Raw genomic sequence first — 17,740 nt, 5'->3', positions numbered from 1 at the left:
AATAAAGTAGCTCTTAGAAAAAGAAAGAGAAGAGCCACTGAGAAGCCGTAGAAGAGCTCAGGAAAGCCCTGGGATGGCTGGGCGCCCGTGTCCTCCTTCTAACATTCTACTTTAGGCTATGGGAGGAGTCAAGGAGACCTGGCAGTGTGCAGGGATGAAGTAGGCTACCTGATGCAGAGTATGGCTCCTCAACAGCAGTGTTAACGTGGCTTTGCTAAAAGATGCTCACAACCATTGTCAGTTCAAATGGCTACCTGTGGCTGCTGACAGCCCCAGAGTGGACAGCTGGATATGTCTGAGCAGGAAGGTGAGGGTCTTTTGTCCACGGAAGCGTTGGAATTGTTCAACACAGAACGCCTTCCACCGTCCACTCATGGATTCCCCTCCCTAGCTACACTGGGAATTGCAGAACAGCTGTGTCTGCACTCTGTGCTCCCCACATGGAGAGTGGACAGCTGTGAGAAGACCCACATTAAAGACTCAAACGCACAGAGCCATGGCGTGAGGAGACGACTTAGTGCGCAAAACCGCTGCCACACAAGTATGCGGACCAGAGTTCCAACAGCCAGAACCCAGATGTGGAAGCATGCATCTGTGATCCCAGTACACCATGGTCGAGATGGGAGGTGGACATAGGGAAATCCACAGAGGCTCATGGGATGGCGAGTCTGGTGTGTACAGCAGTGGAGAAGAGACCCCTCTGTCAACGAGGTGGAAGGCGAGGATTGACACTGCCCTGTCCTCTCACCTCTAGATGCTTACATACATGAACACAGACATGTCCACATACTACACAAAGTCAGAGAGAGGGGCAGGGGGAGGGAGGGCCGTGTGTCCTCCCCGCCATTGTACAGAACCGTCAGTGTAGTTGCAAGTGAATATATGTGAACGCACCAGTCACCAGCTCCCAGACCCCTGCCCCCCCACTTGCCTTTTCAAGGTGTAGGTTTATCCATCTTGTGAAAGTCCTCTTCTGCACATTTTCCCTCTCAACTGAAAAAAAAAGAAAGAAAGAAAGAAATGCCATTAACCAGGGCACAGAAGAAACAGGGGCAAACACTTGCCCTCCCTTCCCAGGGAAACTCCATATAGACAGATGGCACAAGGAGCCCAGCAGGGTCCCCGGCATGAGCAGAACTCTTCTCAGAAGGGGGCCACCAGGGTTTATATAGCACTGAATCCCAGTTTCCAGCCCAAGCTTGGGCTTCTAAGTACCTCATGAATGCTGACTGATTCTGAGTGCCCATCCTCCTGGCTGTAAGACGAATGCGCTCTGGTGCAAAGCACAAAGCTCGCACAAGACACAGCTGCCTAAGGCAGGGGCATAGAGCCATGGCATGGGGAGATGGCTCACTGAGTAAAGCATGCAAGGGTAAGGACCAGAATTAGGATACCCAGAACCCAGGGAAATCCAGACATAGTAGAGTACATATAGTGGGTAATCCCTGCGTGCCTCCAGAGAGGCAGGACAGGCTGGGATGGAGGCGATGGTTCGGAACTGGGATGGGAGCTCCAGGATGGGCTGCCTGTTGGAGAAATATAATCTCCCAGTCTGAGGGGTCAGACCTCCCATCACTTTCCAGCGTCCTGTATTCAGGCCTTCCTCCCACCCTGACTTCTGCCCAGCAAGCTGAGGATCAGGGGCCCCGCTCCCAAGTTGACAGAGGGAACCTGGGTTTCCTACACATCATGGTCAATACAGTTGTCTTTCTTTGCAGATGTTTTTGAGCTAGAGTCTTGCTACATTGTCTAGGGTCCTCCTGCCTCGGCCTCCAGAGTTCTGGTGCCCAGCTTGGTAGCTCTTATTTTTAGAGCTAAGAACGGAAGGTTCTGCGAGCACCTAAACCATGGATCCCTTCTTGCAGGGGACAGTGCTTCCCCACTGAGTTTCTTCCTGAGAAGCGCTCATTGGGCAGGGCACTGCCATGCGTCAGTTACGTTCTGGGCTGGTTCTGTTCATGTGTTCATAAAACTGTGAGCCTTACAATACCTCTGCTAAGGAGAAAGTACATAAGGATGCACAAAATGGGACTCAGAAGGGATCCAGGGGCCTTCTGCAATGAGAAAGCAGCAGAGCCAGGGATCACCTGCTGGACCTCCCAACATCAGCTGTTGCCCTGGGGATAGAAAGTGTGGGCTCAGTTCCAGCTCTCCCAGTGATAACCTGTAATCTCAACAATGACTTTTTTAAAAAATTCACTGAGCAGGGCCTGGAGAGATGGCTCGGTGGGTGAAATGCTTTCTCTGTAAGCGTGAAGACCTGAGTTCAAATCCCCGGTGCCCATGTAAAAGCCAGTCTAGATGGTACAGCAAGTTTCAAGTTCACTGAGAGACCTTGCTTCAAACAATAGGGTAGAGAGTGATAGAAGAAGATACCGGAAAATCTCTGGCCTCCATATGTGCACACCTGGCTGGGTACATACCTATCTACACACATGTTTTCTGTTTTGTTTTGGGTTTTGGTTTTGGTTTTGGTTCTTTTCGAGACAAGGTTACTATGTGTAGCCTTGGCTGTCCTAGACTTGCTTTGTAGACCAGATTGGCCTCGAACTTACAGTCCATCCCCGTGCCTCTGCCCTCCCACCCCCCTACCCCCCCCCCCCCGGAGTGCTGGGATTAAAGGCATGCACCACCACGCCTGTCTTACCCAAATTTTATACTCATCCACACACAAATATTTTATACACACACACACACACACACACACAAACACACACACACACATGCACGAACACTTGGGGCTAAGCATCCCATGCTTCCTTCCCTTCCGTCCTAAGTACTGTAGTCTCAGCCACTCCCCAGTCCCATCAAAGACTAGATGGTGTTCCTCTGAGGAGTATAACATTAGAGTCTATATCTTGATGCATGGTGGCTGCCACCACCATGTCCAGCCACCATGCCTCCTCTCAGGAAACTTTCCTGAGATTCTGAGCCAGACAACTCCTAATTTACTCCCAGATTACCAAGTTCTGGATTTCAGCACAGTAGAAGAAGAACATACAGTGGAGGCTGACAAACATCTTCTATGCCGACAAATATCTTATACGCCTTCAGCAGGAAAATGAGAGCCAATTTGTCTGCTGCTGGGGATAGGGGGGGACGCTTTGCTTTTCCATAATGACTACAGTGCTTTTTTGGCTCTTGGCCACATTATTAGGTAGATAGTGCCACCCATAAATCAGATTTTAATATTGTGCCTTTCGTGCTTTTTAACTGAAGAACCAGCAGATGGTAATTCTGCATGTAGCTGCTTCTCTCTCGCCTGTCTGCTTTTCTGAAGGAGAGGGCCACTGCCAAGCAGGCATGAGATTTAAAGATCGAATCCCAGCAGGCTGTGCTTCCTCAAGAGGGAAGGGAAAAGTTGGCAGAAATAACAGCGGGGACAAGGAGGCACTTGCTGAGATGGCTGAGTCCCAGGGACTTCTGAGAAAGTGTTCCATGTCAAGCGTCAGTTGAAAACTATCCACATCCGAACATTGATCTACCTTGTTCTCCCTGGTGGCTGGAGTGTCACAGGGCACTTATGGGTTGCCATCCCCCACTCAATGGACATTGTGATGACTCAGTGTGCAGCCTTGCACCAGCACCCTGGCACACAGCATTGTGCACAAGCCTGTGAGTATATTTCTCATCCTTGACAGCTCCAAGGCGGGGCTGCGGGGTCTTAGTGGTAGGCACATTTAAAATTTTAATAGCCACTTCCAAACTGCCCTCCCCAAAGGCTGCCCGAGTTTATACTTTCACCCCCACCTGCCTTTAAACGAGTTTATGGGGATTGTAAAGTATTTACACACACACATTCAAACACCCAGGCTTGCCTCTCCAGCTGGCCTCAGAGAGGGCAAAGTATAGGCCCCTGAAAAGCATTTAGTAAGAAGGCTGAGAGAGATCTCACAGCTTAACTGCATGTGGCGGTGCAAACGTGAGTGTAGGTGTCTACTGGTCCACACAAGCACTGCCCTCCCCATCCACAACCACACATCCTCCTCAACTCATCTGTCCATCCAACCATGGACGGTACCATCCCTCCGTCTGTCTGTCTACCACCCACCTACCCAACATGGCATCCACTTACCCACTCAACCGTCGATCTGCCCATCCACTCACCCTTCCACACTCCCAGCAGATATTTATACAAGAATTACTAGACGCTGGAGGGATGCCAGGCCCTGTGGGCAAAACTACCAACTTAGAATTAAGCATCTGTGGAATCGGCAACTCCAAGAATTCACAAACAGGTACGAGGGAGAAACAAAGCTACCCACAAGGTACAAGTGAAAGGGGAAATGGGTTAGACGTGCCCAGGGTGACAGAGATGGGGCAAGGTGACTTTGTACGTCATACGGTCCTACAGGAGAAGTGGGACACAGGGGGACTCCAGAAGGCAACAGTTGTGTATTCACACCCTGCTCTGAGGTGGCTTTTGCCTCTTCCCCCAATACCTTAGGCAAATCTGAGCATAAATCATCTTCTACAGGGAGGGGTAGGTATGGTGACCACTGATAGCTAGTAGGGGACGGCCAGCCACAGTCACAAATATCAGACAAGCTCTGAACTGATATAGAATATGAAGACCGTATTTTCAATGCTTAAAGCTGGGACACGTCACTCAATATACAGAAGAGAGTCTGAGGGAACTTCAGTCTGCCCAGCACAACTACCTCATGTCGCCCTGTACAACTCCACGCTCTACGGATGAGGACTGCCATGCCTACCTCAAAGGAAGACTGTTAGGAGTGCATGAGATCTCCCAGGGACCATCCCTGGCAGCTGCTGCCTCCCGGCCAGTTTCCCTGGCCCCAGGCTCACACAGCACACACCAAACCTAGTGATTTTTTTTTTATCTAGTGTCTCGACAGACGCCCACTGCACTTACATGGCAGTCTCCATCTTAAAATGCACTCCCCCCGCCACCCCCATCCTGCAGGCATTCCTACTTCTGGCTTGCCAAGACTCCATAAACTTTATATAGTTTCCATAAATCTAACGGCCCCTTTTTTCCTCTCACATTGTAAAGGTGTAGGAAACCGTTTCCCTGGAAAGGTCTGGCCTGCTCACAGAGTGGCTGTGGGGCCCAATGTGGGCAACAATGAAGTAATAACAGCACTGTAAAATTGCCATCCCAGCTCTGCTTGGCCAGCGAGGGTGCAGGAAAACCAGGCAGTGGGGCAGAGGGAGAACCTCAGGCCCAGGACCCCAAAGATTAGGCAAAGGAGAGACAGGAGACAGGGGAGGCCCCGCTGTCCAGCTCAAGGCTACAGGCCCAAATTCCCAGGTGTAATTCTGCCTCTTGCTTTGCAAAAAAACAGATTCTCTGAAAATGGAAGGTGTAAGCCGGGCGTGGTGGCGCACGCCTTTAATCCCAGCACTTGGGAGGCAGAGGCAGGCGGATCGCTGTGAGTTCGAGGCCAGCCTGGTCTACAAAGTGAGTCCAGGACAGCCAAGGCTACACAGAGAGACTCTGTCTCGAAAAACCAAAAAAAAAAAAAAAAAAAAAAAAAAAAAAAAGAAAGAAAGAAAATGGAAGGTGTGCCTTCTTCTGCAGGCCTCCAGGGGGAGGCAGGCTTAGAACCTGGGAGCCACTGAGAAAGGGGCACATTATGAGAGTTAAAACAGATTCCTTCAGATGTAAGTGTGGTCCTCACCCCTAACCAAGGAGACAAAACCTACAACTAACCAAACTGCAGGATGATTGGAGTCTAGTCCCAATGGACACATCTACAAGCCACTCCCACACCTAAGGCTCAGGGAACACTGCAGAACAGGGGCTAGAAAGACTGTAAGAACCAGAGGATCAAGGAGTTTGCTGTTAAATTTTGTCTCCTAGGAATGTGAGAAGCTACGCCCGTAAAGTCTCACCATCACCTCGACGGCCTAAACATGAGCAAAACAAGGATAATAATAACAAAAGACATGTAAGGTGGGTGTCAGGGCCGGGTATGGGGGGGCACATAGGGGGAGCCCAGGAGGCCTCAACCGGACACAAGAAACTACAGACAACTAAGGGATGCTGAAAGGGGGAGAAATGGTGTTCCCCAGGAAAAAGCACACCAGTTACCCAGTGCCAAATGGTCAGCCCTAGAAACACACGTGCTAGCAACACTACAGAGACTGAGAAAGTTGTTTTATGTACTCAGGAATCTCTCTCCTCTCCCCTCTCTCCCTCCCTCCCTCTCCTCTCCTCTCTTCTCTCTCTTTCTCTCTCCCCTTCTCTGCATATATGTATGCAACAACAATTAATGAAAAAATTTAAAAAAAAACAATTAATGAAAAAAGAGGCTACGGTTTTGAAAGAGCAAGAGGATATATGGGAGGGCTTGGAAGGACGAATGGAAAAGGGAAAACGATGTAACTACATTAATCTCAAAATATAAACGAAATAATTAAAATAAAGAGATTCCTTCGCGCGTGTGGTCTTTTGTCTCTATGGTCATATTTCTTTAAAACTTATTTCAAACGTAGCATTTCCTCCATGATACTTTTGTGTTCTTCCCAGCCTAGGGGGGAAAACTTGGTGGCGTTTGCTACTTATAAAAAATTACATAATCATTATCAAATTTTAAAAGTACAGAGAAAGTGAAAAATCTCTTTAAACTTCACTATGCCCAGAGAAAACATACACAGAAGCATGCTACATGCCCTCACAGCTAACACGTAGCTGTGTTAAGTAACTCCTCACTTAAATAATTTCAGTGTGATCGGGCGTGACTCAGCTTCTCAAAATGCTCCTTATGCTCACTGACAGAGCCCCTGTGGTAACAATGAAAATGCTAGTTTCTGAGCTCCATTCAAAATTTTAAAAAAAGACGTCATTTTTTTTTAATGGGTAGTGTCAGTGCGCATATGAGTCTGGGTGCCCACGGAGACCATGGCATCAGGTCTCCCACAGCTGGACTTACAGGCAACTGAGAGCCACCTGACTTGGGTACAGGAAACCAAACTACAGTCCTCTGTGAGAGGTAGGCACTCACAACAGATGAGTCGTTTCTCTAAGCCCAAGACTTTTTTCTTTTGAGACAGGATTCCTTGGGTCCCTATGTAGCCCAGGATAACCTTGCACTGAGAGAACAGGCATTCTGACCTCACCTCTCCTTGACGCTAGAGGCAGGACCCAGGGTTTCATGCATGCTTAGCGAGCAATCTGCCAACTGAGTTATGGCCCCAAACCCTGTTCAAGACCTTCAGACCCCCTGAGGCAGGGGCCTGGGAATATGCACATCACCTGCTCAGTGGTTAGACAGCCTGCATCTTGGAAGAAGAGATAATCACAGGTATGGTGGTGGTTGTTTTCCTCCCGGCCCTAAGTTCCTGAAAAAAAGACTCATGAGACTCTACCTAGGCCATATAGCTAGGCTCTTCTCTAACTAGCTCATAACTTAAAATATGCTAATCTACATTTTATGCTAATGTGATAATTTACATTTTGCTAATCTACGTTTATGTTAATCTACATTTAGTCACATGGCTGGTTACCTCCGCTCAGGTATGATGAATCTGTCCTCCTCCCATCTTCCCAGGCAAATCTCCCGAGCCTGGCTCAATCCCAGAATCCTTCCTGCCTGCCAAATGTCCCACCTTCTATCCTACTCTTTCATATAAGCGATAGGGTTGTTGTTGTTGTTTTTTTAATTGACCTACAGTGCATCCATAAAATACACAAGATATTCTCTCTAGACCCAGGTGATTTCTTGGTCTTCGGGCGATGCAGAGAATGCTAATGGATATGCCAGACTTGTGGGAAAAAGACACAGAAGTTAAGAGCTCAGGAAGCTTCACCATAGCCCCTAAAGTCAGTGGTTCTCAACCTTCCTAATGCTGCGACCTCATGTTGTGGTCACCCCAACTGTCAAACTATTTCATTGCTACTTCACAACTGTAATTTTGATACTGTTATGAATGTAGACATTTTTAGAGATGGAGGTTTGCCAGAGTGGGTGTCGAGACCCACAGGTTGGGAAACACTGCCCTAAGGCCAGCTGACTCTCCCACAGTTCCTCAGGCCCATAAATTCAGGCTTACTTGTCATTTAAACCAATACAATGAGAACAGCAGCTGAGGGTGGCTTGGCAGTACCAGGCAAGAGTCACTTACTCATTCACCCCTGAGCACTTCTGATGAAGAACAGAACACGGGGGTCTTTATTGGTGAATTCCTGTGAGTAGGAAGAACCTGATTCACTGAGAGGTCCCTGGGCAGGAGTGAGAGGTGAAGGCTACGGATCCAAATATTTGTGGGGGGTGGGGGGGAGACAGGATTAGAGACCAGAGGCGCCACTGGACAGAAGGAAAGAGATAAAGGGGGACTAGCTACAATGCCCTTGTCTTACACCATGTCCTGAGTGTCCTATATGGGGCAGCTGGGGGGACTGAACTGGGCTGGCACAGGATGGAGTTCAGTAGCAAGACCCGCCAGTGCCACTTGGAAGACACGAACCAGCTTCCCTTGTCACAGAGACTGCTACAGAGGAACAGAGATGAGAATTGTGGAGCCTGCTCTGACACTGGTGTTTGGGAGGAATTTTCTCAATGTCTTTTGGGTTTTCTTTTTTCTTTCTTTCTCTTTCTTTTAAAGATTTATTTAATATGTATACAGTACTCTGCCTGCATGTACACCTGCAGGCCAGAAGAGGGCGTCAGATCACATTATAGATGGTTGTGAGCCACCATGTGGTTGCTGGGAATTGAACTCCCCGGAACCTCTGAAAAAGCAGACAGTGCTCTTAACTTCTGAGCCATCTCTCCAGACCCCAAGGTGGATTTTTCTTAAGGTAGCTGGTGGCAGAGGCCATAATTCCTGTATAAAAGTACTCTTATCTACAAGCACACATTTTCTATAAATCTGGCCTGACATGCTGGGTCCACTCAGTGTAATCCTGGGAGCAACCCTAGCACACATTGTCTCCAGGCTGATGCTCACCTACGCCTCTGAACTTCTAGGGGTTCTGGTCCACGCTCACAAAACAGACATGGCACCGGCTCCTCACCAAGCTGTGTCTCAATGGCCCAGCTCTCCTTTCTGATGGTGTCCCCTCAGCCATGCCCAGGAACAGGGACAGCTGAGGCAAGGCACACCTTTAGGTGTGGCTCTTGGTCACTATAATCAGCCAAGGTGACCACTCCCAGGAACACATAGTGATGTCTGGAGGTCATTTTGATTCTTCCAGGGCCAAGAGCTGCTCGGTATCCCATGATGCCCGGGACAAGCTCCCCAACACAGACTTGATGGGTCCATAATGTCAGCAGTGCTGAAGAAGCAAGGCCTAGGGGCTGGGGAGATGGCTCAGAGGTTAAAAGCACTGACTGCTCTTCCAGAGGTCCTGAGTTCAACTCCCAGCATCCAAATGGTGACTCACAGCCATCTATAAACCCTATAACATGGTCTGATGCCCTCTATGCAAGCAGAGCACTATATAAAAATTATTTATATAATAAATAAATACATTTATTACATATTTTATTAAATAAATAAATAAATAAATAAATAAATAAATGCAAGCCCTGGGTGGGGGTAGAGCTCTGAGGTGACTGCTCATCGCAGACCTGCTCCATTGCAACATAGATGAGTTTTGGTGAGTGGGAAGGCTCTGCCCCCTCGGCGTGACTCTAGATGAAGTCAGATTAGCTCTTGTGGCTTCTATTTTCCTGTCAGTGCAATAGAGACCATAACACTCACTTCATGGCCTGGAGAGATGGCTCAGAGGTTAAGAGCACTGACTGCTCTTCCAGAGGTCCTGAGTTCAATTCCCAGCAACCACATGATGGCTCACATCCATCTATAATGAGATCTGGTGCCCTCTTCTGGCCTGAAGGTGTACATGCAGGCAGAACATTGTATACATAATAAATAAATAAATCTTAGAAGAGAAAAAAACCTACTTCATGAAATTGGAAGCATCAAATTTATTAGTGCTGTGTCCTTACAACACCACCCAAGGTCCCTTGTTATGCAAAGTGTTAGGTTCCAAGAGGGTGGGGGTGGGGAGGGGTGGGGGGGAGGCAGGGCCGCAAGAAGGTAACAAGAGGGAAAGCGGGATGGGCCAGTTAGAGCAAGACCTGAATGGGATCCCAGACTCAATGCTAAGGCTGGGCACATCATAAGTGTCACACACACACAGTGCTGCTGCTGCAGTCCACCTTGAATAGAGGACCGATGTCTATAGACACAGTGCTTCCCTCTTGGGGCTGCCGCCTACGCATGTCAGGTGCACCAGAGACTCTCAAGGAAAAGGACTCGCCAGGCCTTGTGGCTGGGACTCGCCAGTGCTCGCGGCTGACAGCATCAGGCTAAGACAGGGCAGACCTTAGGCTTGGCCTTCCCTTAGCCATTCTCGTGAACCTGCAATTATTTTTACAAAATGAGTTGGCAGCCAGGCAGGGCAGAATGGAGAGCTTGTGAGAGGGCGACTTGGAAGTCAAGGCTCCTGTTATACTCTTCACTGTCTGGAAGGGCAGAGACCTCAGGTAGGGCGGTGAGACGCTGGTGTGCCCACGCCTGCACCCAGCCACTGTTTGCCACAAATCATGGAATTCTGCACAAATAGCTGGCTCGGCACCGGATAACAGACAGAGAGTCTCCCTGTCAGAGACAATCACCAGGTTTGCTCTGATGCTCCCTGGACCAGAAATCTCTTGCTTAAACATATACGCAGTATGTCCTCTGATTCTGCATCCTTGGATTCAATCACAGTGAAAATTAAGCTTTTTTTTTTAATTCCATGTACCTTGAACATGAACAGGCTTTTTCCCCCCTTGTCTACACAACAACTCAGTAAAACAACTGCAGGCATAGACTCCACATACAGGGTGCTAGGTATTACACGCCAGCTGGAGATGATTAAAGACCACAAGGATGTGTTTGTCCCATGGGAACACTAGATCACCTTATATAAGGGACTTGAGATTCTAACTACTTTGGTACTGATGGGGCTCCCGGAACCAAACCCCTTAGATATGGATGCACAACTATACCAGAGACCCTGAGATGCTCACCTGAGAAAGATGCTCACCTGAAAAAGATGATGCTCAGACCCTCCTCCCATCACTAGGGCTATTCTTGGCTTACCACAGACACAATTCCTCATTCCCTTGGCTTAGGTTGGCTTCCCTCTCTTGGGCCCCTTGCCTGGTTTATTGGGGACCACGACGTCACACAGTGGCAACTCCTGTCCATTTCAGTGCATAAGCAACAGCTCCCCTAAGCACCCCCACCCCCTTCCTATGCTCCACATGCTGACTCCTCGAGAGCCTGTGCCACTTGAAGAGGTTTATACCCACCCCCAGATGAGACCCAGCCTTGCTCCGTGGTTTCCCTCCTCTCCCTGTCTTTCAACACCTCCCAGAAACGCAACCTCATTACCGGGCCCCATGCTGGTTCACTTGAGAAATAAAACTCAGAAACAAATTAAATGGCAATTTCTTTTTAAACAGGAGAGAGGCCAGGCTTTGGGAATACCAGGCCAATGTCCTTTGGTTCCGACTCTTGGGGACCACTTCCCCAAATGGCTCTGGCAGTATTAAAGTCAAGGCCTCCGTGTGGTTTCTCACCAGTCATGATTTCGCATTTAATTTCCTTTGTTTTTTTTTCCCCCTCCGTGAATATTTGCTCTGACCCAAGTCCCTTTTATCGAGGCTGGTAATAAAATGTGAAACCCTCGTAGGGACCACAGGCCAAGCAGCACAGAAATACCACAGACAAGGGTGCAGGCAAGTCCACACACCGTCTCTCAGGATGCTCTGCTGCCTTCTATCTTCTGTCCCTCCTGCATGCCGGGGACTACATCCACGGGTGACAAAGCAGAGAATAACCTGCTCCAGTTGGTGCAACGCAGTGGTCTCTGTATGCATGCCCCCTCAGACTCAAATAAAACTGCCAAGCTCCTTCCAACTGGGGGCTTAGATCCAATTCTCTCACAGGTCCCAGAGGCCACCAATTAACATACCATGTCCTGCCCTGCCTGGCCCCTGTTTCTCAGCTGCTCCAAAACACATAACCCAGAGCTCCAAAGAGCTAGTCCCAATTACACACCAAATTAAATTTTAAGCTATATATGTATATAGGACCAGTGCCTGTAGCTCAAATAAAAAAAAAAACAACCCAGTCCAGTTTTCCCTAAGAGTGACTCTGTCGAAGCTCAGCATTAACCCTCAGACCACCTTGATTTATGGCCGGTGCCGCCAGCCAGCCATAAAAACCCTAAGCAGACAAACAGAGATTGTACATTTGGCCGGATGGGCAGGCCTGGGCAACAGGCCCAGTGTAGGCCGACTGCCCCAAAGTGTCCAGCTATGACCCAGGCACATGTGGCACCGTACAGTCATTCATAAAGTCATGCAGGGAGCAGACGCCGAGGATTACAAATGTGGACACAGGCTCTCTTTACCAGGTTTAAAAAGAAAGACTGGCTGGGAGGGAGCATCAGCTCGCTTCTGTGAGTCCAGCACTTGGGAGGCTGAGGCAGGAGGACCACAAGTTCAAGGCCACAGAGTGAGACTCTTTCTTAAAGAATGAGTGAAAAGGAGGAGGAGGAAAGTGTTGGGAGGGGAGGCAAAAGGAGGGGAGGGAAGGCAGGGGAGGGGAGGGCAGGGCAGGAAGAAGGTGGGAGGGAAGGAAACAGGGAAGATACAGAAGGATCTGATGGCTTGGGCTGGGTGCCAGCTGATGGTGTCACCAGAAAGAAACAGGCCTTAGGAGGAAGCAGGGACTGCCTGGAGGAAGCTAATTCACCAAGGACGTGCTCTTGAAGAGAAAACTGGAACTTTGACCCTTTTCTCTTTCTTCTTGCTTTCTGGACACCACAAAGTAGATGGCTCCCTCCATCATATGATCCTGCTATGAAATTCTGCCTCCCCACTGGTCCGAAGCATCAAGACAGAGCCACCACAGACTGTAACCTCTGACAGAACCAGAGTCCTGTGCTTCGCTTTTGAGCTGCGTTTCTCAGGTGTTTTGTCACAGCAACATACGGCTTCTTCATGCCCCATGAAGACTCATCCTCTGGGCCTCGGACCCCACGATCCACCAAAGGACTGAACTTGGTGAAAGCACACAATGGTGCCATAGAGGCCACCTCCTACGGAGTGCTCACTCGCTCAGATGCCTCTTTCCAGAAAGATGTAGTAAGTTCAGGATGTGTAGCATATTCTCCCTTCTCGTGTATGTTTATGACCAATGTGTTTAAAGTCCTAATAGATCTTGCAAAAAAAATTATGGGGCTTAGCTGGGGAGGGGGAGTGGATTAGTGGTAAAGTGCATGCCACGTAAGCACAAGGTCCTGAGTTCAAGTCCCCAGCTCCTATGTAAAGCCAGACACTATAACATGGGTCTGCAATCCCAATACTCCTACAGGAAGATAGGAGGTGGAGTAGAATTCCTAGAAGTCAATAGGCCTGCTAACCTGGCATAGGCAGTAGAGAAAAACAAACAAGGTAGAGGGAAACTCTGACACCTCTAACCTCTACATGTATGCCCTCATTCACACACACACACAGACACACAGACACACACACATAAATACATATACACATACACGTACACACACATATACACACAAACATACATGTATACATACGTGTACACATACACATATTCATACACACACACACACACACACACACACACACACACACACTGCTGTAACCCCACTCAAACCAAGTCCATTTGAGGCGAGGCTTTTCTATATAAGACCTAGTGTCCTTACAGAATCTTGCTTTGGAAACGAGAGAGACAATCACTGATGAGGGAGACACCACCACTGGATCCTTTTAGAGTGCAAAGTGGATGATAACATACGTGGTGGCAAAGACTACTGTGAGCTTGCACAGGTCCTTTTCCCTGTGGACACATCCATTTCCCAGCCACCCACACAGATGGGTGGACTCACATGGTTGAGTTCTGGCCAATGGGATAGAGCCAGACAGAAGGCGTGCCATTTTAAGACACCGCTACCCTGGAACTGGGAGAGAGTAGACACACAAAGGCAAGGGCTCTGGAGCCTCACATCTCCCCATTGGTAAGAGAGGAGCTACTGTGCAACATCTGGGTGAAAGGGGATGCTCACATCAAGCCCTGGTGTGAGGAAGGTGGGAGCACTGCCTGCTCATCCTCCAGCAGCCTCAGACAAGCTCCCCTGTGAGCAGACACGGAGCCTCGCCTGGAAGCAATGGTAGTCTAGTTTGTCACCAGGTGCTGGCCCTCTCTGGGAATAGGACCACACTCAGGATGCTTGAGTCCCTTCAGAGCAAGAGCATCAGTAGGGCTCTTCCAGAGCACATACTTTGTGGGGTTACTGCAGTCCTAGAAGAAAGGCTGTCCTACTGAGCTGTCACTCAAGAACAGAGCTCCACAGGCCCAACAGCAGGAATCAGCTTGACCTCTGCATTCAGTCACTCTTAAAAATGGAGACTGCCTTGCACGTGCACACTCATACACACTTAACTTGTATTTTGGAGCCCACCTGTCTTTAATGAAATCTACAAGTCCCTCTCAAATATCAGTGTTCTTGTGCAGCCATAAGTGTGACTCGCTGGGGGCGGGGGGGCTGGAGAGATGGCTCAGAGGTTAAGAGCACCGTCTGTTCTTCCAAAGGTCCCGAGTTCAATTTCCAGCAACTACATGGTGGCTCACAACCATCTATAATGAGATCTGGTGCTCTCTTGTGTGCAGGTGTACATTTGGCCAGAATACTGTATACATAATAAATAAATAAATCTTTTTATTAAGAGAGAGAGAGAGAGAGAGAGAGAGAGAGAGAGAGAGAGAGAGAGCGCCGCTGTCCCTGTCTGCACAGGACTAAGGGTATCCCAGCATGGCCTTAGGAGCTAAAACCGGGGTAGTGCCAGGCACACTGAGCCTGGTTTTCTATCTAGGACAACAGGCCCAGGGTGGGGGTTGGAAGGAGTGCGGGAGCAGGTGATGCAGGCAGAACAGGTCCTTATGGAGAACAAAGACATGGCCGGCTGGCTATATTCACTTCACAGAACAGAGCAACAGTAACCCTGGACTTCCCATTCACAGCTTCTGCGTGCCAACTGGAAAGTGACATCAGTGTGAACGTAAAGACTACAAACTGTGATGGGAAGGTGAGAAGTGTCATGCTTTCCTCCAGCTGGGACAACAAGACTTTGCATTTATTAGCACAAGACAGGGCTGCCTGACCAGAGGCAGGGGCATAGCAGAAGCCAATGGTCACATGCCCGCCCGCCCACCCCGCCGGCTCCCAGGTCCTCTCTGGAATGAAGCCCTCTCAGTCTTGGCATGCCCTGGGCAGATGCTTACACCCACAACTTCTCAGGCTGGTGATGTGGGTGATGACCCCAGTTAGAGCTTAGAGGAAGGCAGGAGCTGCTGCAGGGCCCAGCTCTGTAGCTGCCCAATGCCTCACCTTGTCCTTACTGCTCCACTTTGATGTTCCGAGTGACACTCTAAAACCAAAGCTAGCCGTGATTTCACTAGGTAGTCCAGGCTGGACTCAAACTCATGACAGTCTCCCTATTGGAGCCTTCAGGGTGTTAGAATAATAGGTGTGAGCCACCACACGTGGCCTAAGGTGGCGGCGGGCTTCTGTCTGCTACCCCTCAGTGAGTGAAGGATCGCTGTTGCTGGGTCGCTGGGAGGCTCAGCAGGGGACTGAAGTCCTCTATGGTGCTTTTCCACGTGCTGAACCTTGAATGGATTCTTCCTCATCCAGCCTCAGGGAGTGCTGGTACAATATCCTCACGCAACAGTGGCCTGGTGCAGCTCTAGACCCAGGCTCTGGAGTCTGTGCACAGATCTAAACAAACGCCTGTCTTCCCGGGAAAGGGCACTCTGCCGGGCAGCAGCGTTGTGCGCGCAGCATCCACACTACCTTCTTCGGGCTGCTGGTTGCTGAAGCTGCCTCGTACTTTGGGCTCACTAAGGGACTCCTGTTGTGCTCCTCACATCTTTTCCCCTAAGTTGGCTGTTCTAGGAGACAGGCAGCATCACGGGGAGATACATGGAGACAACCACTCCTTGTCATGATCCATGGAATAGGACAGTGGGGACCCAGAAGATGAGGTCAAGGGTAAACATGAGAAGCTGCATAGGGAGGGAATGCAGACAGAACTGGAGTTTTTAGTCTGGTTCTGTACGGCTGGTCCCTGGAACGGACGGGTGATGTGGGGGCCACTTACCAGCCTCTGGGCTACAAAACTGAAGGACCAAGAAGGATGCAAGTGAGAGAAAGAGAGAAGGGAAAAGGAGAAGCCTGCAAGGAAGGGGATCGCTGCCCTGGCCTCTTCCCAGGCCCTGTCACCCCTGCCCTTGGGGTCTAAAAACTTGCAACTAAAACAAACACCTAGATATAAAAATGTCAACATTAGGAAACTTAGATCAAGCTGGGAGTATTCTGATCTCCACTTTGAAACTCTGCCAACCAAGGCAGGGAGAAACAAGGTCACCCATTTTGTGAGTGACAGAACCAGGTTCTGAGCCCAGTTGGGCCCCAAAGCTCCCTTCCTAAGCTGTTACACAATGCTTTCTGCCTCACAGCCCCTCTCTAGCCCCACTGAATCAAAACTACCCAAGCCCTTCCAAACTAGGCCGCCACATCCAGCAGTGCCACCTGCCACTTCGATGGGTCCCTCTGCAAAGCGATGTTGGTTGCCAGCCCCGGTGTTATGAGCTATTTGAACTATCTCTACCAATTCTGCAAGGCAAGAGCCTGAGGGTCAAGGCCTAGGGGCTGTCACAGGGAAGATGTTTCCTGGGAGATTTTAAGGGAGAGGAGCCTGGGGGAGGGAAGCTAATCTTTTATTGTAAGCTTGCCTGAGCACTGTGTGTGTGTGTGTGTGTGTGTGTGTGTGTGTGTGTGTGTGTGTATTTGATATAAATTTCAATTGTATTTACAAGTTAATTACTAAGCCAGGCCTGCAGTCGCAGCCATGAGGAAGGCCTGCCTGAGCAATTTAGGAAGACCCAAACTCAGAATACAAAGAAAGGAGGAGGCTGGGCACGAAGGTCTGGAGCTCAGTAGTGGGGCATTTGCCTTGTATACATGAAGCATCAAATATGTGAATAAACACTAGTTCTATTCACTTATCGCCATGCAAATAATTCATTTGTCTTTAATACCACCCGTGGAGAAATATTTACATATTGACTATTACATATGTGTATGAGAGAGAATTTTTCTCTTTGTAAAATCATTAGATCGCTACACTAGAAAAACTTAGAAAATCCAACAAAAGGTGTGTGTGTGTGTGTGTGTGTGTGTGTGTGTGTGTGTGTAACAGGACAATTTAATCCCTCCCATTCTTCCCCTGATATAATCCCCCCCTTTTTTTTTAACTACTCTGCTATCACATATACAATGGGATCCTTCACCCCGGGCTTTTCCTACCCCTTCTGAGTGGTTTACCTCTGGGCCCTTCATGGTTGTGTTATGGCCAGCTCGAAACGTTCTTTGACTTTGCAAGTCCAGCCGATGATCTTGGCCTATAATCAGGTATGGAATCCTGAAGAGCCAGGCACATTCCAACCTAGCGGGAAGCTGGCATGGCATCTTGTGAGCTGGGCTTAGCCCTGGTTACAACTCCAGAGTGAAGCCTTGTTGTTTTCCCTGTGAGGAATATGACCAGGTCTGAGCAGAGGGGAAGAGGGTACCCAGGGATGCTGGAAGATGACAGAGTGGAAGAGGGCACCCAGGGATGCTGGAAGATGACAGAGTGGCCTGTGGCCAGTGCTGCCCTAGTACCCTTGTCCATCTCCTTCCCTTTCCTCC

At 49.2% G+C, this 17,740-nt stretch overlaps 1 protein-coding gene across 6 annotated transcripts in view; it reads right to left on the bottom strand.

The window, feature by feature from the left end:
• Nucleotides 1–17,740, bottom strand: part of CLMN (calmin) — a 96,454-nt gene that overhangs the window by 32,248 nt on the left and 46,466 nt on the right. For all 6 annotated transcript variants that reach the window (XR_014781175.1, XR_014781176.1, XM_084792561.1 and 3 more), the window contains exon 2: nucleotides 932–993. Coding sequence is in view for 4 of the 6 variants with exons in the window: in XM_084792561.1 (XP_084648687.1) it covers nucleotides 932–993 (62 nt within the window). In the remaining 2 variants the exon portion in view is untranslated. The remainder of the gene's footprint in view (nucleotides 1–931; nucleotides 994–17,740) is intronic.

The sequence above is a fragment of the Acomys minous genome (genome assembly GCF_964271855.1).
Source record: "Acomys minous genome assembly, chromosome: 8".
In the NCBI taxonomy this organism is placed as follows: Eukaryota; Metazoa; Chordata; class Mammalia; order Rodentia; family Muridae; genus Acomys; species Acomys minous.
This window is presented reverse-complemented; position numbering and strand designations above follow the sequence as displayed.